The sequence below is a fragment of the Bombina bombina genome, chromosome 8, assembly GCF_027579735.1.
Source record: "Bombina bombina isolate aBomBom1 chromosome 8, aBomBom1.pri, whole genome shotgun sequence".
NCBI lineage: Eukaryota > Metazoa > Chordata > Amphibia > Anura > Bombinatoridae > Bombina > Bombina bombina.
In genome coordinates this window covers 40,669,610-40,696,088 of record NC_069506.1, presented here as the reverse complement: position 1 = coordinate 40,696,088, position 26,479 = coordinate 40,669,610, and the positions used below count along the sequence as shown (strand labels likewise).

Genomic DNA, 26,479 nt, shown 5'->3' with positions numbered 1-26,479 from the left:
TTATATGTCCAACAACAGACACAAACGCATACATTTTCACCTTTGTGCACCACGCAGGGTCAGGTGTAAATAAACAAGAAACAGTAACATAAGGTTTATAAGGATCTCTTCTTATGTACATCATTTTATGGGGCAAGAAAAAAATAACAAGATCTCTCATATAATCCGTTTGTACATGTTGTTGGGATTTTCACATGTAATAACCAGTTAACCCATTCACACTACCTTGCAAACATAGAAGAAGAGGGAAAAGAGGAAAAAAGAGAGAAAAAAAAAAAAAAAAAAAGGTAAAAGTAAAAAGGGGGCTCACCTACATTATTCTCACAGAGCCTGATTCTTTCGTTGTTTCTTTTAGTCACTTCCCCCCTCGTATTTTAACTGCTTTGACTTTCTTATCTGAATACTTTACCTCTCATCCTCTCTTAACACTAATTATCTTTGTCCCGCCTTAAACTACTCTATAACCAGTTATCCATGCATGTGGGAAAAGCTCGAGAGCTACTAAATCCATAAAGGAGTTTGAGGAGAGAAATGGTGCCAGAATGGCTTTTTGTATGACTACAGGATAAGATTGGATAATTGGTAGCCAACCGACTAAGAAGGATTTTATTCTTCCTTCAGAGGCACTTTTTAAATGAAATGATTCAAAAATAATTTGATTTTGAATCTGTTGCAATATCTGGGATAATCCCGGAACTGCATTGGATTGCCAATGTTTAACAATCTGCTGTCTAACAGCTAGAATAATAGTATTTAAAATGTTTGCTTGAAAGCCCTTATTACTAGGGACTTCTAACCATATTATCTCCTTGGGTGAGAGAATGACAGTTGTCTTATATAATACATTAAACCAATATTCTAACTTCCGCCATAATTGAATAATCTTTGGACAGTACCAAAACATGTGTAAGGTGTCCGCCTTAGGTTTCTTGCAGCGGGGACAAAACCCTTCATTAGTCGGATATAATTTCGCCATTCTTGCAGGGGATAAATAATAGTTATTAATAAGCTTTAAATGGGATTCTCTCCAACTCCGTGGAATTTCACATTTCTTTAAGTTAATCATACTTTGTTTAATTTTCCCAGAGTCTAGTGCCGGGAAAAAGGGGGTCCAACTTGATATTAACTTATCTTGAAGGATTAATGTTTGTTTGGAGAGCATAATATCATACATAAGAGATATGGAGGAATTACCAATCAAAATTTTTTGAAAACATACATTGAGATCCGACCATGCACCAAATCCACTCCTGTCCCATTTTCGAGTATAAATAAGATGACGCAGCTGAAGATATGCAAAAAAATTAGATTTAACTAGATGAAAATGTTGGGAGAGCATTTCAAAAGAAATTATTTGCCCTTCTTGTGAAAGAATCTGACAAACATATTTAAGGTCTTTCCCGGCCCACTCTCTAAATACTGCCTGCTTAATACCCGGTGAAAATAGTGGATTTCCCATAATCGGCATGAATGTTGAAAATGTGAAATCCACTTTAAGTAATGTACAGCACTTCTGCCAGGCCGCGACTACGTTTCTAATAGACATGAGTGCAGTTATATTATTTGGTAAAGATTGTAGGGGACAATGCAAGATTGCTTTTAAAGAAAGAGGAGAGACCATGTGATTCTCAATCTCTAAGGATGAAACCAGCTCCTTTTCTAAAATCCAATCCACAGCTGTTTTACTTAGACAGACCCAATTGTATAGCTTAAGATTGGGGAGAGCAAGACCAGCTGCTTCAAATTTCTGCATGAATCTCTCCAAAGATATACGCGGTTTCCTGCCGCACCAAATAAATTTGGAGAAGCAGGAATACAATTTACATAAATCCTTACTAAGGATGAACAAGGGAAGATTCTGAAGAGGGTAAAGTAATCGCGGGAAAATAATTGTCTTGATTAAATTGATGCGGGCTGTAATAGAAAGTTGAAATACCTTCCACAGATCCAGATCAGCTTTAACCTTCTGAAACAGTGGTAAAAGATTAAGACGATACCAATTCCTCGGATTTTTATGTAATGTTATGCCTAGATATGTAATTGCTTCGACCTCTTTAAATGGGTGTCCTTTCAGACTATTTCTTAATTTAATAATCCACATAAGTTCGCTTTTGTTGAAATTGATTTTATATCCCGCAAAAGAGCTGAACTCTTCTAGACATTGCAAAGCGGTCGGTATTGAGAAAGATGACTTCTTTAAAAATAATACTAGATCATCGGCATATAAAAGGGTCCTGAGAGAATAGGAACCCATATTGATTCCTTCTAACATACTTCGTAACCGAATAGCTAAAGGTTCTAGGGCCAGGTTAAACAAGAGGGGCGATAACGGGCACCCCTGTCTCATTCCCCTTCCCAGGATGATCTTTTGCGAGAGAACACCATTTACAATAAGGTACGAAATTGGATTTCTATATATTTTCCGGATAAATTGGAAGAATTGATTCTTGAAGCCAAATTCCTCTAAAACTTTGAAAAGGTGGTCCCAAGCAATAGCGTCGAACGCCTTTTCGGCATCTAACGAGAGAATAGCAAAATCCTCAATAAAGTTATTTTTTTCCCTTTCTTTTAGGTAATTAAAATAGTCAAGGCAAGTCACTATCCTGCGAATATTTTTCATGGAAGTCCTAGATTTCATAAAGCCCACTTGATCTGTGTGGATGATATTACCCAGAAATGAAGAGAGTCTATCTGCTAGGATCGCCATCAGTATTTTATAATCTGTGTTCAATACAGATATAGGCCTTGTATGTATGTTTTGTTATGGTAAAGTAATCAAGAAGAAAGAAGTCTGTGCCAGTGAATCAGGTTTATTCACTCCAACACATAAAACAGTACAGAAACCATTGATAACCTGTACAGGGAACATCCTCATAGAACCTTTCCTGCACATGTTCAGGATCCTTTCTGTACTGTTTTATGTATTGGAATAAATAAACCTGATTTAATGGAGCAGTCTTGTCTACTGGACTTTCTTTTTGATTATTTATACTCAGTGGTGGGAATTCGGCCATCCAGCAACTTGGCAACAACACAGATCCACCACATTGATGACTCACCAGTGACTCATACCCTAGGGGAGTGCAAATTTGATGGCGTACCAGACAAAGAGATGCAGAGCATCAAGTTCATTCCAGAGCCATTGGATCTGAAGATCTTTCTACTAGGTGCCCGGATGAGAGTCACTTTCTACTCAAGTAGTGGATTACCATGTTGAACAGATCGTTTTTTTTTTTTGTTTTTTGTTTTTCCAACCAACTTCAAATGTATTTTTTTAGCAGTTTTACAAATATATAAAAAAACAAACAAAAAAAAACACAACAAAACCCCAAAAACGTTTTAACCAGACTGCAAATTCACAAATTTTACATGTGTGAAAATGTACCATATGACATCCCTAGCTTGAAAAAGAAAAAAACACATTTGAAGTCTTTACACTTAAAGTAAAACTAAAGTGCATGTATTGCTTGAATTTAGAGAAGTGCTCATGTTAAAGAATCAAAGCCTAAAACTGCCTTCTCTTCATTTGAAGAGGGTAACAAGTATTGCAAAGAATATTTATTAATAGTTTATGTGGCTGTGTAGTCCGTAAAATAAAAATAAAGCAATAATTGTAGCATTTACAAAGAATTAATTACAAGGGCATGAATGTATTCTCAATGATTAGAAATCCAGAAAGAAATTGCAACAACAAGCCAATCAACCAGCTAATCGTCGTCTTCAGAGTCCGAATCATAAGCTTTTCCCCGTATTGTTTTCTTATCAAGTTTTGTGAAATTTGTGCCATGTTTCTTCTGATTCTGGAAAGGTGGCTCCATTAGATTTCCGCTGTAGTTAATAATACCCGCACAGCCAAGTCTCCACTCTAATGTCTCCATAGCAAAGTCATCAGTATTTCCTAGATCTGTAAAGCCAACTATATAATCTTTTGTTTTTCCATCTTTCACAAGTGCCAAAGTGGGGATTACTTTTATACGTAGTCTCTCACACAAGAAAGGTGCTTTCTCAACATTCAACTTTAAAAACTTAGTCTCAATGTGCTTCTTGGCCAGCACAGTCAGATGTTTATCAAAAACTTTGCACCTGAAGGTAGAATCTCTGTAGAAATGGCAAACTACATTCTTACTTTCCCTCACTTCTTCAAAGAACTCTCGCTCACTAGGTATCTCTCGATATTCACCATGTCCTTTAGATAGCCATTCCTGTTTCTGCTGTTGGGCTTTCTTGAGAGCTTCAAGTCTTCTTTCTTTAAGTCGCTCCACTTTTGTAAAAATATCTACAGAGCTGTTAGCTGCCATTTTTTTTTTTTTTACAAAGAACTTTGCTTTCCAGGCTTCAAGTAACGTTATATCACACACCGCGTTAACTGTCAAGACAACCAAACGACTCGTTCAACCAGATCGGTTACTCATATACTGGAACTTACCACAGCTATACACAACCTACACTTTATGTATAAAGGGGCATTGTCTCAACTCCCTATAAACTGTTGTATATTATTTTGCTGACTGCTTCAGTTTGAACTGTACTACTCACAGCCTCAGTCTAATCTGCATTCAAAAAATCATCTGTGCTTAAAATTCACTTTGCAGCTCTTATAATACATTCCAGTATCAAAACCAGTCCTGTTTACTGCAGTCTTGAAATTTCTGTATGCAATTCCTCTACAATGAATCCTTGTCAACACCCATAATATTTTCTGCAGCCTTGTTCTGCAATTTTCAGTTATATATATTTCAGCAAGTTATCATACATCCTATATTGCTTCCAGTCTACTGATCTGAGCTGCATTTTCCATTAACCATCCTGTAACCTTACCCACAGCTCAGAGGCCAAGGAGCCTATTTATTATGGTGCGAGCGGACATGATCCGATATTGCGGATCATGTCTGCTGCACATCGATAAATGCATACGCTGTCGGCATTTATCATTGCACCAGCAGTTCTAGTGAACAGCTGGTGCAATGCTGCCCCCTACATGGAGTGTCAATCAACCCGATCGTATTCGATCGGGATGGTTTCTGTCCGCCGCCTCAGAGCAGGCAGACAGGTTATGGAGCAGCGGTCTTTAGACCGCTGCTTCATAACTTCTGTTTCCGGCAAACCTAAAGCCTCTCCGGAAACATGGGGCATCATACGGACCTTGATAAATATGCCCCCAAGTGTGTTCATATCTTACCACTGCACTGATGGTCTGCTTCCAGACTGATATATCTTCAGATTGTGACAGTCCCATAGAGTAATCAGTTCTACACGTTCCAGCCTCAACCAGGCCTTTCTCAAGACATACTGACCTTAAAATCCATGTTGGTAAAATACTATCTGTACACCAATTCTAGTGGTGCAATTCTAATTGGCGTACAGATAGTACAGTGGTGTAATATTTCTAATGTCTAATGTTGTTATGTCACTTCAGGTTAGTGCCATCATGTCATTTCCAGTATAGCTTCATTCCCGATAATCATGGCCATTGTAGTTCAGAATATGCAAATCTGCCATCAACTATAATAATTTTATAGTGGAAATTACTTATTAAAAGGTACTTAAAAATAGCAATATCACATTTCTAAAATTCTGTGGGACATTGACTATTAGGTAATAATCTAATAAAAAATACAAGGATAACATAAAATTATCTATACCTACGTAAGATATATATATATATTAAAAAATAAACCAAAAGAAATGAATAGTACATTTAAAAATGAATCTATTGACAATCAAGCGTCATCAATAAATTATAAATGCACAAGGGAGTCCCTAAAGTCACAAACATACTAAAGAAAAAAAAATGATATTTCAAATATTAACATAAAAATCTAATTGGAAAAGCTCATTAAAAATATATTCATATAATCACTAGAAATACAGATATATCATAGATTATTACTCAACAAAAAAGTACAAATAAAATAGATAAGTTAAAAATGGTAAAAAAAAAAAAAATGTAAAAAACAAAATGGGTTTCCGTAATCTAAATTATAGATCCATTTGGCCTTAGTGGTAAAAAGTTTATTTTCAAAATGACCTCCCCTTCAACCATGCCACATCTTACAGATACCCATATGTTTAAAACTATTCACACTACTATTATGGCATTCCTTAAAGTGTTTATACAGCGGGACATCCTGCCTTCTCTATTTAATTTGTGTTCACATATCCTATAACTGAGCATGCAGGAAGTCTGACCAACATACAGTAACCCGCACCCACATTCTATGAGGTAAATTACTCCTTTATTATTACATCTAATAAGGGCATTCTTTTCAAATGTCTCATTATTAGTTTTTGATTTAAAGCGCTGAGTTTTTTTGTTCATACATAAGTTTTACAGGAGATTCATGGGGAGAAAACTTTTTTTTTGCCCATTATGTCTTAATCTCTCACAGTGTTCTTTTCATGTAATGCACATGGTGCAAGACTTGATTTAATATTCATAGATTACGTGGAGCGCAATAATAAACCAGTTATTACAAGGGGCTGGTTATTGCAACTGCCACCTCATGGTAGCAATAAGCGCTCCAAAAATTAACCATAGATTAGATCTCTGGTTAATTTTCTAAAAGTGTCCCAAATGCCCGCAAAATAGAGGGCATTGTAGTTTTTTTTTTAATTAAAAAAATGTAGCATTTAAAGTTGGTGGGAGTGAGGTGTTAGTAAAATAATAAAGTTGGTGGGAGTGGGGTGTTAGTAAAAAAAATGGCACTGAAAGGTGCCTTTACATTGCGGTCTATGGGACTGTGTGTTCCCATAGACCGCAATGTAAATATATATGTATATGACTATATATACATATATATTTATGTGTTAATATGTGTATAAATATAACCAGGAATCATAAACTGAACCTAAGTACTAAACAGGAAGATCCATTACTCATCTATTCAAACCCATTCTGACGCTCATAAATCCAAATTAAATCAACACCTTTATAAAGCTAAATAAAATAAATACTTTTTCTAAATGGCCATAGCTTTTTTTTAACATAGGGAGTATTTAGCTTCCAAATAAAGGTGTGGATGTATTGGCAACCTTTTTAGTATATATTATCTCTCTATATAAGAATACCACTCCTATCCATGGCCTTTCACCCCTCCCTTCTTTCTCCCTTTCTTTTCTCTCCCTTTTTCTTTAGTTTGGGTAGTTGGTCTTAGAACTTTCCCATTGCTGGTGTATATACATACAATTTTTATGTCATGTGCATTCTCACTTTTCAAATTATGTATATATTTAAACAAAGTTGCAGATCCACAGAGTAGCTCCAATAGCATCTATAAAGTTCACTTTAAAACTTGTCACTTTACTTCCACTATCAAATTGAGCACAGTCATATAATATGCACACTTTCTGAGTCACCAGCTCCTACTGAGAATGTGTAAGAGTTCAGAGTGTATACATATACAAGTCTGTGATTGGCTGGCTGCAGTCAAACAAACAAAAAAAAAGACAAAGTATTTTTCAGCTAATTCATTTTTATTGATAGAAAACTCTCCAGTTATATAAGTTGCTAAGCGAAAATAAAGTTGATATATTTTTTCTTCCCATAGTAATATCGATAAGAAGAGGGATAGAACGAAATCCAAGTTGCTCCTTAATTGCTTGCAATTTTCTGGGGGGAAAACAGACTAGGTAAATATAGAACTTATGAATCAAAAGAGATATAAAACTGATAATGATCATTCATGTGTAATTTACCATTTATTTTATATTTCCCTTTACATGAGCAGCAAAACTTAATAACATTTCTCTTAAAAAACTATAAAATGTAAGTTGTGGTACTGTAGAGTAAGCTTATGAACTGTGTATAATTTTCTACTCACCTGGTTGATCCATCCAATGTAAGCAGAGACGCGGGTGAACACTGTAGGCTTCTTGAGATAATTGCAGCTCAATCCAGATCCGAAACTAACAACTCCATGTACTGACCAACTTCCATCACCTGCCTGGCAGTTCAGAGGGCCGCCAGAATCTCCCTGCATTGACCAAGAGATTATGCATAAGGTCAGCGCATTTTTATGGGACAGGTCAATGTGTGTTTAATTTAATTTATTTCATTCTATTGTTCAGAAAAAGAAAAAACTTTTTATAGTCATTTTTTTTAGTTGTTTTAAAAAAGATTGACTTTTTGAATACATTCAGCATTCAAATTCAATACTGTCTTAAAAGAAACAATTCAAACAAATTAATTCAGCCAAGAATTGATATAAGTGAACCCTCTTAAGACAATTCATTAAAAAACAAATCTAAGCTATAGTGTACTTAGAGTATTTTATCCTTACTGAGGGTAAGATTCATATTACAGAAATCCTTTTAAAAGACTAAGTTTTGTTAAAAATGTGTCCATTGTGTATTTATATTAAGTTTTAATATTGTAGACATTTCAGGAGACCATGGGGTAGATTTATTAAGCAGCGGATGCTGCAATCTACCCCCAAAGTTTCCGGCTCGCCAGAAACAGAAGTTAAGAAGCAGCGGTCATAAGAACACTGGTCCTTAACTTGTCCGCCAGCAATCATCCCGATCAGATACAATCTGGATTATTGACACCCCCTGCTAGCTGCCAATTGGCCGTGAATGTGCAGGGGGCGGCATTGCACACAAATTTCACCAGAAATACTTGTGCAGTGTTAAATGCCAACAGCGTATGCTGTCGGCATTTAGCGATGTCTGGGGGAGATGATTCGCTACAGCGAATCATGTCCGCCTGCCATTTGTTAAATTGGCCCCAAGATCTCAAAAAGGTATTAACATTCTTGATACTGTTCAATTAAAGGCTACAAAAACGATACATATTCTACAATTTAAAACATACAAGCACATGATTCAAGTTCTTTATAGGTATAGATTAGAGAAGAATAGAGAGATAGGTGAAATGACAGAAATCTTCAAGTACATAAAATTAATTAATATGTCGGTGCCAGAAATTTTCATAAGAAAAGAGTAAGAAAAGAGCAAGCGGTCATATTCTCTAGTTGTAGGTTCAGGAGTAATTTGTAGAAGCAAAGGTGGTTGATTCATGGACTAGACTCCCAGTAGAGGTGGTAAGAACAAATACTGTAATACATTTAAGAAAAACTGAAATATGATTAAGGCTATCCTAACAGTGAATTACGTTTATACTTAAACAATAAACACACTCATTGGGCCTTTTAGCTATTATCTGTCATCAAAATTTATGTTTCTATGTTTTTAAAATCAAAAGCTAAAAAGACATTTTAAAAGCAAATTGTGATATCAGGGAGCAGTTACGTAGACTGAGATTGTAAACCTAAAATATGTCAAACTTGGTGAAATACTCTAAAGCATAGAACCCTTGGTTTCTTACGTTGCAGCCAGAAACAATTCCGTCACCACCAGCGCAAACCATGGTTGCCTTAACTTGGGTTCCCCACCAGTCACGCAGAGAGCAAGTTGAGTAGTCGACCACTGGGAGAAGAGCTTGCTGCAAGTTGTCTGCAATAGGTCCGTTGGCTGAAACACAACATCATGTTTGTCATATAGGATGTCTATATAGACCTGTGTGATCAGAGCTGTCTCATGCTGCATATTAGTGTTTATATTAGCAGTGTGCATTTCATTAGGTAATGGTATTAATAATAATTAATCTTGTGATGGATGGTTCCTATAGGCTAATTAAAGGGACAGTGATACATGGATTAGATTAGCAATGCAATGAAATAGCTCATTTTAACTTGATTGACATTTTGTTTTGTTTCTCATATAAATAATTAAAATTAAGAGATGAGGAAAGGCCCAACTCTTATGTTGTGTCAATGGACTTTCTCTTTGTGTTCAATGGATCAGTTTTGAGTTGTGATGTATAGCATTAATGGGAACCTGGGGCAGTTGATACGTAAAACAAAGTATATTTCTATTACAATGTATTGTTGTTGTGAAAATGTGAGTCACATAATAAAATTACAATATAGAGAAATAAATTAGATCTTGTGCTTTGGGAGATTCTGTAGTTTTTTCCTTAAAAGAACATTTACAACATCGTTTACAGTATATATAGCATAAATTAATGTAAGAATAATAACTCATAGCAAATTGACGCTTTAGTTGTAGACCCTGATTCTGTATGCATAAAATTTTTGACTCTGAAAACTAAATTATTGCAGCAAACATGGACCAAGTGACATCCATATCAATTTGTTCTCTTACTGTACAGACGTCCCCATCCGGTCACATAGCAAGGGAAGTCCTGGGCAAGCAATGCTCCATCAGCGGGCAGACAGGCAGCTTGGATTTTGTCACTAAAGACCACAGGCTGTGACAGTTTGATCAAGGCAATGTCATTGCTATAACAAACAGATGAATGAAATTGTAATTCCAGCAAACGAATAGTAAATAATAACTCTAGTATATTCAGTGTTGTAAATAAAATCTGCATGGATACATTGAATGTCAAATGAGGGTCCAACAATGCACAGCAAGCTACCCAGGAAGCCACCAGGTTTACATATGTTTTATAGGCTGGGCAGGGGCATATTATGGGCCAGGGTTTTGGCACAGCAGTGCCTATGACAACACAAAAATTAAATGCACTAATTTTGATTTGACAATAAAGGGACTTGCCTAATCACAAGTACAAAATACAACTAACAAAAGACTTACAAAATGAATGACCAATGACTCTTCATCAAAGATCCAATTAAAAGAATGTTTACAAATACATATTTGATATCAGAGACAATATACAGTAAATTATCTGAGGGTTAGATTCAGACATGCACTGTTATGTATTGGGGTAAAGCTCTTTGCTCTAATCAATGAAATATAAAGTGCACAAGAAATCTATTAGATCTGTGCATCAATTTAGCAATTTGGCTCCCAGTTTTACTTACACAATGAGGAAGGAATTCCAGCTTTCATGTACAATAATTTTTTCAGGAGAGATAATAACAGATCCTTCCTCTTCGCTCTGCAGACTGTGTTTGCCCAAGACCACTCTGTAGACGCGGCCAGAGCTGGGGGGAAAAATTAATAAAGTAAGTTTCAACCCTATACAAATAAATGGAATTTAAAAACGTACGCCAAATGATAGCTGTAGAGCCAAGTTAGTCTATACAAATAATATTAGAGCACTTATGCAGTTCATCAACAAAATGTATAACATCTATATAAAGTTGTCTTTTCTTTACAAAGAAATAAGTTTAGAATATATGTCTGCCAAATTAAATATCCTTGATTGAAATGATAAACAAATAGACAGGTTGTTGATATGTAGACTGTTCTGCCAGAAGACTCGCTTTTGGAATGGATATAGTAAATGATTTCATGATAACCTGGTTACATCTAAAAGAAGACAAAACATATTTTAATGTTGTGTTTGTTGTGTTTTTAATAAATAAACCTACTCATTTCCTAAATGTTTCCCTGTCAAGCTTGCAGAGGCGTTTCCCTTTCCACCAATGGAGATGACATAATTGTCAATCAGTGGTCATTAGGAAAAAGGGAACTATGTCTACTAATATTGCTCTGTTAGTTATACTTTAGGATTTTTTTTTCCAGCGAATAACAGGTTTTAACAGGTGTAAATGCTGCACAATAAAATGTTTCAGTGCTATGTCCCTTTAATTATACATGTTATATGTTAGGGTAATGAGCTAACTTGGTGAGTCCAATGGGTTTGAAGCATCTAGACTAAAATATGTGTCTCTATGTATAAAATAAGTAATACTGAAGTAATGCAAATTAGGTCTTTTTAGGAACAGTGACTGTGGTTTTAGTAGAAACCCATTAAAAGAGAGATTCTTCATTAATACAAATAAAGTATTTTTAAAGGGACATTGTACACTAGATTTCTTTGCATAAATGTTTTCTAGATGGTCAATTTATATGTTTTTGTAAAAATGTATAGTTTTGCTTATTTTTAAATAACATTGTGCTGATTTTCAGACTCCTGACCAAGCCCCAAAGTGTTGGTTGTATACTGATGTCTACAGATTCCTGGTTGTGTAATGGGTCTTTTCATATGCAGGCGAGGGGAGGGGAGAGGGGTGGAGTTTCTGCTCTTCTGGCTTTCTCTGCCTATTTCATTGAGTGTCCCAGTCATACCTCCTCAATAGTGCTAAATTGGGATCTTCTAAGTAAGGTTTTAAAGGGTTTTATACTGGATTTTTAGATCAGTATCTGTGCACATTATTCTTTATAGTAGTGTCTATAACATACTGTGAGGATACCTGATACAGTGAGCAGCTGTCAGGACCCAGTTGGAAGCAATGAGAGTTCCTCCGCAGGTGTGTCCCCAAGCACTGGTTCCCTGATACTGCAGTGAGATCTACAAATACAGAGAGTCACGGTTACATATTGCGCACCAGGATTTGGGGGTCCATCTTCTGAGACAAGCAGCGTATCCCCTTACCTGCCACGGCCAACTGTTAGACCTCACATCATGTCCTCCAACCACTCTGGACAGAATGGGCTGGTATGTGGGAACACCACAGCTGTGGGCTGAAATATGGAATCAAATCAGAAATAAGTTTAGTGTAACAGTAGGTATTGATATACATAGATGTTGAAGAGCAGAATGATACTTTAAAGGGGTATAAAAGTATGAAAGGAAATGCATCAATGCACTGCTACATATCTAGTCAGCCAATAACAATAGGCATCTGTGTGTAGCCACCAATCATCAGCTTGCACCCCTGTAGTGCACTGCTGCTTCTGAGTCTATCTAAATATGTTTTTCAACAAAGGATACCAAGAAAATAATATTAATTTCATTACAGGAGTAAGTTGAGTAATCACTTAAAAATGTATGAACTATCTGAACCATAAAAGTATAATTTTAACTTGCATGTTGTGTTAGCAAACCCCTTGCTTTAGCTGTTCTTTTTGGACTAGACCAGTTGCACAGACAGATTAACACCACAAAATGCAGCCAGCTAAGAGCTTTGCTGTAATAGTATTTTCCAGTTCTCTCTAAGAATATTTACACCTTTTAAAGGGTCTGTATAGTCAAATTTAAATATTCATGATTCAGATGGAGGATGTAATTTTTAGCTACTTTCCAATTTACTTCTTTTAGCTAATTTTCTTTGTTCTCTTGGTATGATTTCTTGAAAAGCATACCTAGGAAGGGTATGGAGCAGCAACACACTACTGGGAGCTAGCTGCTGATTGGTGGTTGCATATATGCCTCTTGTAATTGGCTCACCTGAGTTCAGCTAACTCCTATAGTGCAATGCTGCTCCATCAACAAAGGATACCAAGAGAATGCAGCAAATTTTATAATAGAAGTAAATTTTGAAAGTTATTTAAAATTGTATGTTCTATCTAAATTATGAAAGAAAAATATGTTTCATATCACTTTCTAGAGATCCCCTATTAATGAATATATTATTTTGCTGAAGAATTTCGTCAGGTGCATCTTTGAGTCTAATAGGGGCTGCAGCCCTGAGTATCTGTCTAATTGCTAAAGTGTGATGTGGACTTTACTTACTCCAATGAAAACTGTATATACTGAACGTGACTGTATCAGTCTGTGGGTGTGAATGTGTATTAATGTAACACTATGTATTTTTGACAGTGTGTACAGGAGAAAGTGTAACTGTTTTTCTTTACATTAATGACAGTTTGTTGCTAAACGACTGACACTTGGATGATTATATTCTATACCTAATCTAATGTCTGTTTGTGTAATTCTAGTCACTATATGTAAGGGACACTATCTAAAGATCAGTAAAGATGGGAGTCAGTGAAGACAAAATCTTATTAGGGGCCACAGAGTTTTGTCTTAATCATTTCTTCATTTTATACAATTTGATTAAATAAGAGTTGGAAGTCATATATTCATGAATTTAGAGATCATCTTAAAATGTTATGAGTTTCTTTTAAGACAAAACTTCTCAGCCATTTCATCACAATAATTTATATATATATATATATATATATATATATATATATATATATATATATAAGTATGTATACTGTATGTATATATATATATATATATATATATATATATATATATATATATATATATATATTGAAGAGAATATGAAATTAGTAAATATCCGACTAGGAATTTAAAAGAAAATGTTTTAAAATTGGTAGTTTTCATTGTATAAAAAAGAGTTTACTGGAAACCCTGAGAAATCAGATTTGTGTGTTATTATTACAACCAATCACAGGCTATATTAAAAATGAATAAGTTGGCTGTCCAGATCTAGACTGTGATTGGCTGCACATGATACAACCATATATGAGTTTGACAAGACAAGTTCCTAAGATTTCAGAAAATTATTTGGAACTATATATACTTTTAAGCACTAATTATTCATGAACAACAACAAAAACTGAATAAAAAAGTGATATAAATATATTCTCATTTAATCCTAAATATTATTTATCCATTAAAGTAGGTGCAAACTTACCATAGCCCAGGAAAATTGCAAGAAAAATCAACTTGAACATTTTTCTTTGTCGGACTGATTCACTAAAGTCTGCGACTTATATATACAAAGTCATATCTGTCACCTTATTTGATTAACGGCAGTGAGATTAGGCTAGCCAATGAGAGTTCTGCCCATTCTGATAGGAGGACATTTTTGCGTATTGATTCTGTATCTATTTTATCAGTTTTTCTAGCTTGGTGAAAGGTGAAAATGTGCACTAGTAGCAAGAAAAGCCAGCTGTGACTTTCTCCACCAAACTTGTTAAATTAACCCTCAACTGTGAATATTTTAAATTTTAAGGCAGAAGTTTACCAGGGATGAAAAGAAAGGAAATAATGTATTGCAGCTCTCTCAAGTAGCTAACAGTCTAAAGCAGGGGTTCTTAACTGGGGGTATCTATACCCAATGGGTGTATGGAAAGGAAGCCGAATTATAGCATATGGGACAGGATCTCTGAATAATTTAAAAATCCATGTTTTGATTGCACAAAAATAACAGTAAAAGTTGTGGCTAGTTATTTGGGATTTGCATTTTTATAGAAGTAGATAAGATACAATCCTTTAGATTTTCATTCAGCTGTTCTGTGCCTGGCTATCATACGTAAAGTAAAACCAAGCTATTGACAATTGCAACAGTCTGGAGAAAAGGGAATGGACATTAAAGGGACATGAAACCCCCAAAAAAATATTTTATGATTTAGGTAGACCATACAATTTTAAGCAACTTTCCAGTTTACTTCTATTATCAAATTTGCTTCATTCTCTTGGTATCATTTGTTGAAGGAGCAGCAATGTACTACTGTTTTCTAACTGAACACATATGTCAGCCAATAACAATCAGTATATATATATACAGCCACCAATCAGCAGCTAGAACCTAGGTTCTTTCCGGCTTCTGAGATTTTTCTAGATAAAGCTTTCAGCAAAGGATAACAAGGGAAGGAAGCATATGAAATAATAAAAGTAAATTGTAAAGTTGTTTAAAATTTTACGCGTTGTCTAAATCATGACTGTCTAATTATGACTTTACTGTCCCTTTAAAGGATTACTTTCTGTTATAATTTTTAAGCTAAACAACTAACATATTAAAGTTAATAAACATTAATTAAAACCTACTGACCTATATTTTCTCCAAAACGAAGTTTCATAACGTTCTAAAAGTTATATCTTTTATTCGCCGATGATGTCACGTTATCCTGCCCACTATTTTCAGCACTGCATGTTCAAAATACTTAAACCAATAACTTTGTGTTTAAAGTGCCATTTTGAAACCTAGGTATTGTAAACGGATTGGTACAGAGCAAAGGATACCCACGGAGGGGGTTTGGAAAACAATTAAATTTGCAGACAAGATTTCTGATATACGGTAGAGATATGTTAATGAAATGCTATTGATAAAAAGCGTATTTGGGGTAGTTAGTTAGTAACAGGCATAGAAAATATTTACTTACAGTGGCCCTTTAAGCAAACCATTGAGGGTCTTTAGTCATAAAATATTAAAAACCCTTGGTCTAAAGTAAAACAATGGATGTGCAAAAAAAGGAAGAAATTCCTACTTAAAAGTATAAAATACAAATGTAATTTTGTTTTTTTTTCCCTAAAATGGGCTAAACATGGGTGTTCCATAAGCGTATTTTCTCATAAATCCCAGCGTAATTCTATCAATATTTTCACACTATAGTTCTCATTCAGCTAGATTACGAGTTATGCGCGCTATAGGGAAATTAACAAACACAGCAAAAGTTGCGTTAATTAACCCCCTATAGCGCAGCCATTACAAGTTTTCAATCAGTCGTCTTGTGCGTGCGATATAGTTGCGTTGAGCTCCATACCGCACACAATTCAAATGCTGTTTTGACATGCTCGTGCATGCTTCCCCCATAGGCATCAATGGGGAAAGTGGGCTGAAAAAAAGCCTAACACCTGCGATTGCGGAATGAAAAGCTCCGTAACGTAGCCCCATTAATGTATATGGGGAAAATAAAAGTTACGTTAAACCTAACATAAACCCCACGTCTAAACAACCCTAATCTGCCACCCCCGACATCGCCACCACCTAAATAATGTTATTAACCTCTATCTGCTGCTCCCGATATTGCCACCTCCTAAAATTAGTTATTAACCCCTATTCCACTGCACCCCGACATCGCCACCACTATATAAAGGTATTAACCCCTAAACCTCTGGCCTCCCACATCACTACCACTAAATAAACCTATTAACCCCTAAACCACCAGACCTCCACATCGCAACAACCTAAATTAAACTATTAACCCTAACTTAACCCTAACCGTAACCCTAACCCTTACACCCCTAACTTTAATATAATTAAATAGAGCTAAACTAAAGTTACAATTATTAACTAAATAATACCTGTGAAATAAAATCTAAGCTAGCTACAATATAACTAATAGTTACATTGAGGCCTATTTAACAATGGTCTGTCGGACCTAATACGACAGTTCGGATCAGGTCCGACAGACCTCCCTGAATGCGGAGAGCAATACGCTCTCCGTATTCAGCATTGCACCAGCAGCTCAATTGGCCGCTAGCAGGGGGTGTCAATCAACCCGATCGTACTCGATCGGGTTGATTTGTGGCAATGTCTGTCCGCCTACTCAGAGCAGGTGGACAGGGTTATGAAGCAGCAGTCTTTAGACCGCTGCTTCATAACTGGTGCTTCTGGCAGGCTCGCCAGAAACACGGGCCCGCAAGCTCCATCCGGAGCTTGGTAAATGGGCCCCATTGTATCTATCTTAGGTTTTATTTTTATTTCACAGGTAAATTTGTATTTATTTTAACTAGGTAATTATTAACTATTTACTAACTACCTAGCTAAAATAAATACAAACTTACCTGTGAAATAAAACCTAAGCTGCCTTACGCTAAAACCTAACATTACAAAAAATTAAAAACTACCATTACAGAAAATAACAAATTAAATTATTCAAAACAATAAAAATTTTGCTCTTTTTCCTGCCCTTAAAAGAGCATTCACCTCTTTTATGAAATGCCCAAGCCCTAATCTAAAAATAAAAACCCACCTCAAAACGAAAAAAAATACATTACACAAAATAACAAACAAATTATTAACCCTTTCCTGCCAGGGCTAAAGTGTCTACATCGGCACAACTGTATAACCCTATATATAACCCTATAACCCTATATATAACCCTATAATCCTAGGAAAACCCTCCAGACCCCAACCAAATCCAGGAAGCACAGAAGGCTTCAGGACAGGCGTTGGCTATGACGTTCTATTCTGTCATAACGGCTCTAAAGCCCAGTGTAATTATGCCGGAATAGAACGGCATAACGGCGTTAAAAGGTTAAAAATAATAAAAATTATTATTACTATTTTTAAAAAAACACCCCAAAATAAAAAACCTAATCTAGAATAAACTACCAATAGCCCTTAAAGGGGGCCACTAACATTACAAACCCACAAAATAAAAAAAACTATCTAAAAAAACCTAAGCTATCCATTGCCCTAAAGAGGGCATTTGTCTGAGCATTGCCCTAAAAAGGCATTTAGCTTTTTTGCTACCCAAAAAAACCCTTAAAAAACCTAACACTAACCCCCGAGGATCCACTTACAGTTTTTGAAGTCCCGCTTGAACAACCTTCATCTAGGCAGCCTCTTCTATCTTCATCCAGGCGGTGAAGTCCTCATCCAGGCGGCGAGAAGTCTTCATCCAGACGGCCTCTTCTATCTTCATCCAGGCGGCATCTTCTATCTTGATCCCGGCGGCGCAGAGTGGGTCCATCCTGAAGACATCCGGCGTGGAGCATCCTCTTCATATGGTCGCTGCCATACACTGAATCTTCAATGCCAGGTACGCGATTCAAAATGGCGTCCCTTGCATTCCTATTTGCTGAAAAATTTGAATCAGTCAATAGGAATTAGAGCTGCTAAAATCCTATTGGCTGTTCAAATCAACCAATAGGATTTAAGCAGCTCTCATTCTATTGGCTGATTCATCATCATTATTTTTTGTAATTAGATAGTTTGTAATTTTTAGAGTAGTGTTAGGATTTTTTTAACGTGTAGTTTAGTTTTATTTAATTGGTAGTTAGTTTAATATTAGTTTAATAATTATATCAGTTTAATTGTTAGTTTAAACTTAGTTCTTTAATTTGACAGGTAAGTTTTAATTTAATTTAAGTTAGGCTAATTGTAATTTTAATAAGCTTTTTTCAAGTGCCGGGTTGAGCGCATATTACAAGTAAAACGTTTGTAAGTAAGCAAAACCAGACGTGGGCTAACCAAATATCTTGACCACGTTAAAGTATTCTCTCCAAAGAAGTCATTGCAGGAGTTATTCATATTTCCCAAGCCAATGATTTTTACATACAGGATAATGTAATTTTTATTGTAACTATACCTGTATATCTATTCCTATAGTTATACTGTCATATACCATATACATTTTAACCCTTATAAAAAAAATATTAATATTAAAGTGATGGTAAATCCTAGCATTTGTGAAACACTAGGATTTACCATTGGAACAAATAAAGGGTTCTTTCATTCATGAAGTATAAAATACTTCATGCTGAAAGCTCCTTTATTTGTTCGAAGCGATCGCCGCAGAACGCTACCTTCTCTATTTGGCTGAGAGGTGACGTTTCCACCTCTTAGCCAATAGCCGTGTGGTAAATTTGGCTTGGGGCCGTAATATGCTTAAAATTGTATGTTCTATCTGAATCACAAAATTAAAAAAATTGTGCTTAATGTCTCTTTAAACACTCTGTCCCAACGCTCCCTAGAAAACCGAAAAAAAGCAAATTCTGTAACCTAGGTTTTCAAAATGCTGCAAATTGCCTAAACAAGTTATTTGATGTGCAGCATTTGTAGGTTACAGGATTAGCTTTTTGGAAGTGTATAATGTGCTCTTAAAGTCTTATACAGAACATACCGGACTCCACACCATTTAAATAGGCCTAGACTAAGAATGCTTAGATATATAAAGGATATATGAAGCGCTCGGGCTTAAAACACTTAAGCCTCTCTCTATTAACCCCCTCCTGGTTAACAAGTATATAGATATAGAAAAGTTGTGTGTGAGAGAGGCGCTAGTGAAAGCTTTAAGTGATAAAAACTAGGAGACAGTAAAAAAAATGTTTTTCTAAAAACTTGGTTAAATAAGTCAGATAAATAATGTATCAGAAAATAGGGCAAAAAAAAATTGATGTCCAACTTGATAATATAGATGAGAGAGAACAATATAAAATATACTGAATAAATGTACACAATATTCCCTATTATTATTAGTATGATATATAAACAAACATTCATTAATCTTGTAAAGACGTGAATCTCGCTAAAGTTGATATGAGCAGCAGTTATCACTCTAAATAAATCATTAATAAACAGTAGTATATCACTCTAAAAAGGATTAAGAATGAGATGATCGAGATTTGGATATACAGAAAATATTTTCACTATTTAGACAAACAATAATTCATATTACATATATGCTTAATAAAAACAGACAATAAAAACATACAATAAAACACTAAAAAAGACTGGGTATACCGTAGGAGAGAGCCCAGGTAAAGTCTCTAAAAACTTTTGGTATAGAATATCTGAAGATAGTGAAATAACAGTTGAAAGTTCCCAAATAGATGTGTGGAGTAAAACAAGTAGCGAACTTTTAGTGCTGCTTATAAAACATCCTCTGACGGCAATATTGTTTCAAATGAGTGATTTCAGTCTCTATTTGAAACAGTAGCGTTCTTTTGGAAAACACTTATTTTATGTTTCCAATTGTTATGTATAATGGTAGTGGCCAGCCACTATTTAACTTTTAGTTGGTCCGTACTGAGAGAAGGTTTTTAGACACCCTTTAGATATAAGGGGATAAAATACAGAAAAAACTGTTCCTTTGAAGTAAGTCTCTCTTTAACCCGCTATGCAGGTAATCTTACCTCCTTCTATGTGTAGTTCGGTTAGATGGCTCCCGGTCTTGGGGGTCCTGATGATAGTAGTTAGTGTAACCCATTTTTTTTCACTTGCGCAAGTTACCTTTTAACCAGTGATTTCTTCTCCTGCACTTAGTACTCCATTGTACGCAGGTAACGATCAGCTTAAGACCCGTTGTTTTCCCCTGCATTTAGTACTCTGTTGTACGCAGGTGACGATCCGCTGGTCAAGCTTTTTTTATCTTTGTTACTCAATATTGACAGAGGCAAAAGTGCACCTCAAGATGGTATATTTTAAGTGGTAAAGTCTTTCACAGCAAATAGTTATAACACAGTTTCTACGCGTTTCACCCGTATTATGGGCTTTTTAAAGATACTGTGTTTCCTTAGTTTACTGATTCAAATAATGCCGCCTTCTATTTGATTGGATCAGGATTTCATGACGTAACTGGGCTCTCTTAAAAGCATAGTTAACAAAGTGATCGGGCTCTCTCCACTATTATAACATGACATTTCTACAGATGATCATTCTGTGACCAAATTGCGGTACTCATTTTAAAATATGTGAATAAATATATAAATGAAAGATAATAAATAAAAATGGAAGATAATAACTAAAAATGAATACGGATTACAACAAACATCTTGGTGCAGGGAACATTAAATCTTTCATCTCCCAGATTTCTGCTGAAAGTTTATTCATAGAATTAATCCTCCACATATCGATTATCTTTTGGATCAATATGTAGAGGCTCCTCTCAATTTGTACAATTTTCAAATGTAATAACTAAAGGCTACCATTCTAATTTTTAACTTATCAGACTGGGCGAATAAATATATATATATGCTTCCAATATACATCTATTATCAGGGGGTATTTTAAGATGTGAATATATACTAAACAACTCATCTCTGTCTAAAACAAATTTAATCGATAGAAAATAAATAAATATCAATAATGAATATTTTTTTTGGTGCAAATATACCCTATATAATTTCCTTAAAGTGACTCTTTTTTTTTTTTAACTCCTTAAAAATGATAAAACCTAATATCATAAGAGTTTAAAAACAATTAGTTATAGTGAACCTTAATATAATGTGATTCCTAAAAGTGTGTTAAATATAAAATATTGTAGATATATACATTTCTTAATTTAAGGTGACTCTAATTTGAGGATGTAGTATATTATAGTGATTCTAATATGAGAATGTGGTATAATATAATGATTCGATGCTAACAAATTTATTTTTCTTATGAACAGATTTATACCAGTACATTTGACAGGAAATTATTTAAGTGCAGAGAAATGGGGATCCAATTTGGAATTTAACCCATATGGGTGTACAGTGTTAAAGTTGAATATGAACTCAGCCTCTTTTTTTAAAAGGCTGAGTTCGTAGTTTCCCCCTCTCCAGTTGTGCTTAACCTTACATAGGCCCCAGTAAGATAGGTCTGATAATTTATTTTGGTGGGTTTCCCTAAAATGTTTGTACAGTTGAGTATGTAAATTTCCCTTTTTTATATTGCACAAATGCTCCCTTATCCTATCTATTAACATTCTAGTTGTCTCTCCTATATAGAACAAATTACATGAGCATTTTAATAAATAGATGACCCCTTTACTGTTGCACCTGATTGTATCTTTTATGATAAATTCATCTTTTAATCCTGGGACAGTTATAGTTTTTTTTTTGAGCTGTATTGACAGGCTCGACATAGATGACAGGGGAAAAACCCTTTTAATTGATTTTAAAAAAAGAGGCTGAGTTCATACTCAACTTTAACACTGTACACCCATATGGGTTAAATTCCGAATTTGATTTATCCCCATTTCTCTGCACTTAAATAATTTCCTGTCAAATGTACTGGTATAAATCTGTTCATAAGAAAAATAAATTTGTTTGCATCGAATCACTATATTATACCACATTCACATATTAGAATCACTATAATATACTACATCCTCAAATTAGAATGTATATATCTACAATTTTTTTATATTTAACACACTTTTAGGAATCACATTATATTAAGGTTCACTATAACTAATTGTTTTTAAACTCTTATGATATTAGGTTTTATCATTTTTAAGGAGTTAAAAAAAATTAGTCACTTTAAGGAAATTATATAGGGTATATTTGCACCAAAAAAAATATTAATTATTGATATTTATTTATTTTCTATCAATTAAATTAGTTTTAGACAGAAATTAGTTGTTTAGTATATATTCACATGTCTTAAAACACCCCGTGATAATAGATGTATATTGGAAGCATATATATATATTTAATCGCCCAGTCCAATAAGTTAAAAATTAGAAAGGTAGCCTTTAGTTATTACATTTGAAAATTGTACAAATTGAGAGGAGCCTCTACATATTGATCCAAAAGATAATCGATATGTGGAGGATTAATTCTATGAATAAACTTTCAGCAGAAATCTGGGAGATGAAAGATTTAATGTTCCCTGCACCAAGATGTTTGTTGTAATCCGTATTCATTTTTAGTTATTATCTTCTGTTTTTATTTATTATCTTTCATTTATATATTTATTCACATATTTTAAAATGAGTACCACAATTTGGTCACAGAATGATCATCTGTAGAAATGTCATGTTCTAATAGTGGAGAGAGCCCGATCACTTTGTTAACTATTCTTTTAAGAGAGCCCAGTTACGTCATGAAATCCTGATCCAATCAAATAGAAGGCGGCATTATTTGAATCAGTAAACTAAGGCCTAGATTTGGAGTTTGGCGGTAGAAGGGCTGTTAACGCTCCGCTGGTTTTTTTCTGGCCGCACCATAAATTTAACTCTGGTATCGAGAGTTCAAACAAATGCTGCGTTAGGCTCCAAAAAAGGAGCGTAGAGCATTTTTATCGCAAATGCAACTCTCGATACCAGAGTTGCTTACGGACGCGGCCAGCCTCAAAAACGTGCTCGTGCACGATTCTCCCATAGGAAACAATGGGGCTGTTTGAGCTGAAAAAAAACCTAACACCTGCAAAAAAGCAGCGTTCAGCTCCTAACGCAGCCCCATTGTTTCCTATGGGGAAACACTTCCTACGTCTGCACCTAACACTCTAACATGCACCCCGAGTCTAAACACCCCTAACCTTACACTTATTAACCTCTAATCTGTCGCCCCCGCTATCGCTGACCCCTGCATATTTTTTTTAACCCCTAATCTGCCGCTCCGTAAACCGCCGCAACCTACGTTATCCCTATGTACCCCTAATCTGCTGCCCTAACATCGCCGACCCCTATATTATATTTATTAACCCCTAATCTGCCCCCCACAACGTCGCCTCCACCTGCCTACACTTATTAACCCCTAATCTGCCGAGCGGACCTGAGCGCTACTATAATAAAGTTATTAACCCCTAATCCGCCTCACTAACCCTATCATAAATAGTATTAACCCCTAATCTGCCCTCCCTAACATCGCCGACACCTAACTTCAATTATTAACCCCTAATCTGCCGACCGGAGCTCACCGCTATTCTAATAAATGCATTAACCCCTAAAGCTAAGTCTAACCCTAACACTAACACCCCCCTAACTTAAATATAATTTACATCTAACGAAATAAATTAACTCTTATTAAATAAATTATTCCTATTTAAAGCTAAATACTTACCTGTAAAATAAATCCTAATATAGCTACAATATAAATTATAATTATATTATAGCTATTTTAGGATTAATATTTATTTTACAGGCAACTTTGTAATTATTTTAACCAGGTACAATAGCTATTAAATAGTTAAGAACTATTTAATAGTTACCTAGTTAAAATAATAACAAATTTACCTGTAAAATAAATCCTAACCTAAGATATAATTAAACCTAACACTACCCTATCAATAAATTAATTAAATAAAATACCTACAATTACCTACAATTAACCTAACACTACACTATCAATAAATTAATTAAATACAATATCTACAAATAAATACAATTAAATAAACTAGCTAAAGTACAAAAAATAAAAAAGAACTAAGTTACAAAAAATAAAAAAATATTTACAAACATAAGAAAAATATTACAACAATTTTAAACTAATTACACCTACTCTAAGCCCCCTAATAAAATAACAAAGCCCCCCAAAATAAAAAATTCCCTACCCTATTCTAAATTAAAAAAGTTACAAGCTCTTTTACCTTACCAGCCCTGAACAGGGCCCTTTGCGGGGCATGCCCCAAGAATTTCAGCTCTTTTGCCTGTAAAAAAAACATACAATACCCCCCCCCAACATTACAACCCACCACCCACATACCCCTAATCTAACCCAAACCCCCCTTAAATAAACCTAACACTAAGCCCCTGAAGATCTTCCTACCTTGTCTTCACCATCCAGGTTCACCGATCCGTCCTGAAGAGCTCCTCCGATGTCCTGATCCAAGCCCAAGCGGGGGGCTGAAGAGGTCCATGATCCGGTCAAAGTCTTCATCCAAGCGGGGCAGAAGAGGATCTTCCATCCGATTGAAGTCATCATCCAGGCGGCATCTTCTAAAGTCTTCCATCCGGAGCGAAGCGGCAGGATCCGGAATTAAGGTAGGAATTAAGGTAGGAACAGCCAATAGAATGCGAGCTCAATCTGATTGGCTGATTGGATCAGCCAATCAGAAAATTCCTACCTTAATTCCGATTGGCTGATAGAATCCTATCAGCCAATCGGAATTCGAGGGACGCCATCTTGGATGACGTCCCTTAAAGGAACAGTCATTCATCGTTCAGTCGTCGGGCCGGATGGATGTTCCGCGCTGGAGGTCTTCAGGATCCTGCCGCTTCGCTCCGGATGGAAGACTTTAGAAGATGCCGCCTGGATGATGACTTCAATCGGATGGAAGATCCTCTTCTGCCCCGCTTGGATGAAGACTTTGACCGGATCATGGACCTCTTCAGCCCCCTGCTTGGGCTTGGATCAGGACATCGGAGGAGCTCTTCAGGACGGATCGGTGAACCTGGATGGTGAAGACAAGGTAGGAAGATCTTCAGGGGCTTAGTGTTAGGTTTATTTAAGGGGGGTTTGGGTTAGATTAGGGGTATGTGGGTGGTGGGTTGTAATGTTGGGGGGGGGGGTATTGTATGTTTTTTTTACAGGCAAAAGAGCTGAAATTCTTGGGGCATGCCCCGCAAAGGGCCCTGTTCAGGGCTGGTAAGGTAAAAGAGCTTGTAACTTTTTTAATTTAGAATAGGGTAGGGAATTTTTTATTTTGGGGGGCTTTGTTATTTTATTAGGGGGCTTAGAGTAGGTGTAATTAGTTTAAAATTGTTGTAATATTTTTCTTATGTTTGTAAATATTTTTTTATTTTTTGTAACTTAGTTCTTTTTTATTTTTTGTACTTTAGCTAGTTTATTTAATTGTATTTATTTGTAGATATTGTATTTAATTAATTTATTGATAGTGTAGTGTTAGGTTAATTGTAGGTAATTGTAGGTATTTTATTTAATTAATTTATTGATAGGGTAGTGTTAGGTTTAATTATATCTTAGGAAAGGATTTATTTTACAGGTAAATTTGTTATTATTTTAACTAGGTAACTATTAAATAGTTCTTAACTATTTAATAGCTATTGTACCTGGTTAAAATAATTACAAAGTTGCCTGTAAAATAAATATTAATCCTAAAATAGCTATAATATAATTATAATTTATATTGTAGCTATATTAGGATTTATTTTACAGGTAAGTATTTAGCTTTAAATAGGAATAATTTATTTAATAAGAGTTAATTTATTTCGTTAGATGCAAATTATATTTAAGTTAGGGGGGTGTTAGTGTTAGGGTTAGACTTAGCTTTAGGGGTTAATCCATTTATTATAGTAGCGATGAGCTCCGGTCGTCAGATTAGGGGTTAATAATTGAAGGTAGGTGTCGGCGATGTTAGGGAGGGCAGATTAGGGGTTAATACTATTTATGATAGGGTTAGTGAGGCGGGTTAGGGGTTAATAACTTTATTATAGTAGCGGTGCGGTCCGCTCGGCAGATTAGGGGTTAATAAGTGTAGGCAGGTGTCGGCGACGTTGAGGGGGGCAGATTAGGGGTTAGGGGCAGCAGATTAGGGGTACATAGGGATAACGTAGGTGGCGGCGCTTTGCGGTCGGAAGATTAGGGGTTAATTATTTTAAGTAGCTGGCGGCGACG

At 35.3% G+C, this 26,479-nt stretch overlaps 2 protein-coding genes across 2 annotated transcripts; both read right to left on the bottom strand.

Annotated features, from left to right (window-relative positions):
• Window positions 1-3,543: 3,543 nt before the first annotated feature.
• Window positions 3,544-4,298, bottom strand: LOC128638797 (thioredoxin domain-containing protein 9-like). Its single transcript, XM_053690932.1, has one exon. The coding sequence runs from the start codon at window positions 4,296-4,298 to the stop codon at window positions 3,708-3,710; it is 591 nt and encodes a 196-aa protein (XP_053546907.1). The 3' UTR covers window positions 3,544-3,707.
• A 3,169-nt stretch (window positions 4,299-7,467) lies between these two features.
• On the bottom strand, window positions 7,468-14,438 carry LOC128638400 (chymotrypsin-C-like). Its single transcript, XM_053690337.1, has 8 exons — window positions 14,382-14,438; window positions 12,368-12,456; window positions 12,186-12,283; window positions 10,848-10,970; window positions 10,165-10,301; window positions 9,326-9,471; window positions 7,821-7,973; window positions 7,468-7,609 (listed from the first exon to the last, which is right to left on the bottom strand). Exons 1-8 carry the CDS (start codon window positions 14,419-14,421, stop codon window positions 7,592-7,594), a joined length of 804 nt encoding a protein of 267 aa, XP_053546312.1. The 5' UTR covers window positions 14,422-14,438; the 3' UTR covers window positions 7,468-7,591.
• Window positions 14,439-26,479: the final 12,041 nt, after the last annotated feature.

Coding starts and splice junctions, on each gene's coding strand:
- LOC128638797 (XM_053690932.1), bottom strand. CDS start 4,298: ATGGCAGCTAACAGCTCTGTAGATATTTTTACAAAAGTGGAGCGACTT.
- LOC128638400 (XM_053690337.1), bottom strand. CDS start 14,421: ATGTTCAAGTTGATTTTTCTTGCAATTTTCCTGGGCTATG. Junction 12,457..14,381: donor TGCAATTTTCCTGGGCTATG/GTAAGTTTGCAC, acceptor TCCATATTTCAG/CCCACAGCTGTGGTGTTCCC. Junction 10,971..12,185: donor ACAGCTGCTCACTGTATCAG/GTATCCTCACAG, acceptor TTTTCCCCCCAG/CTCTGGCCGCGTCTACAGAG.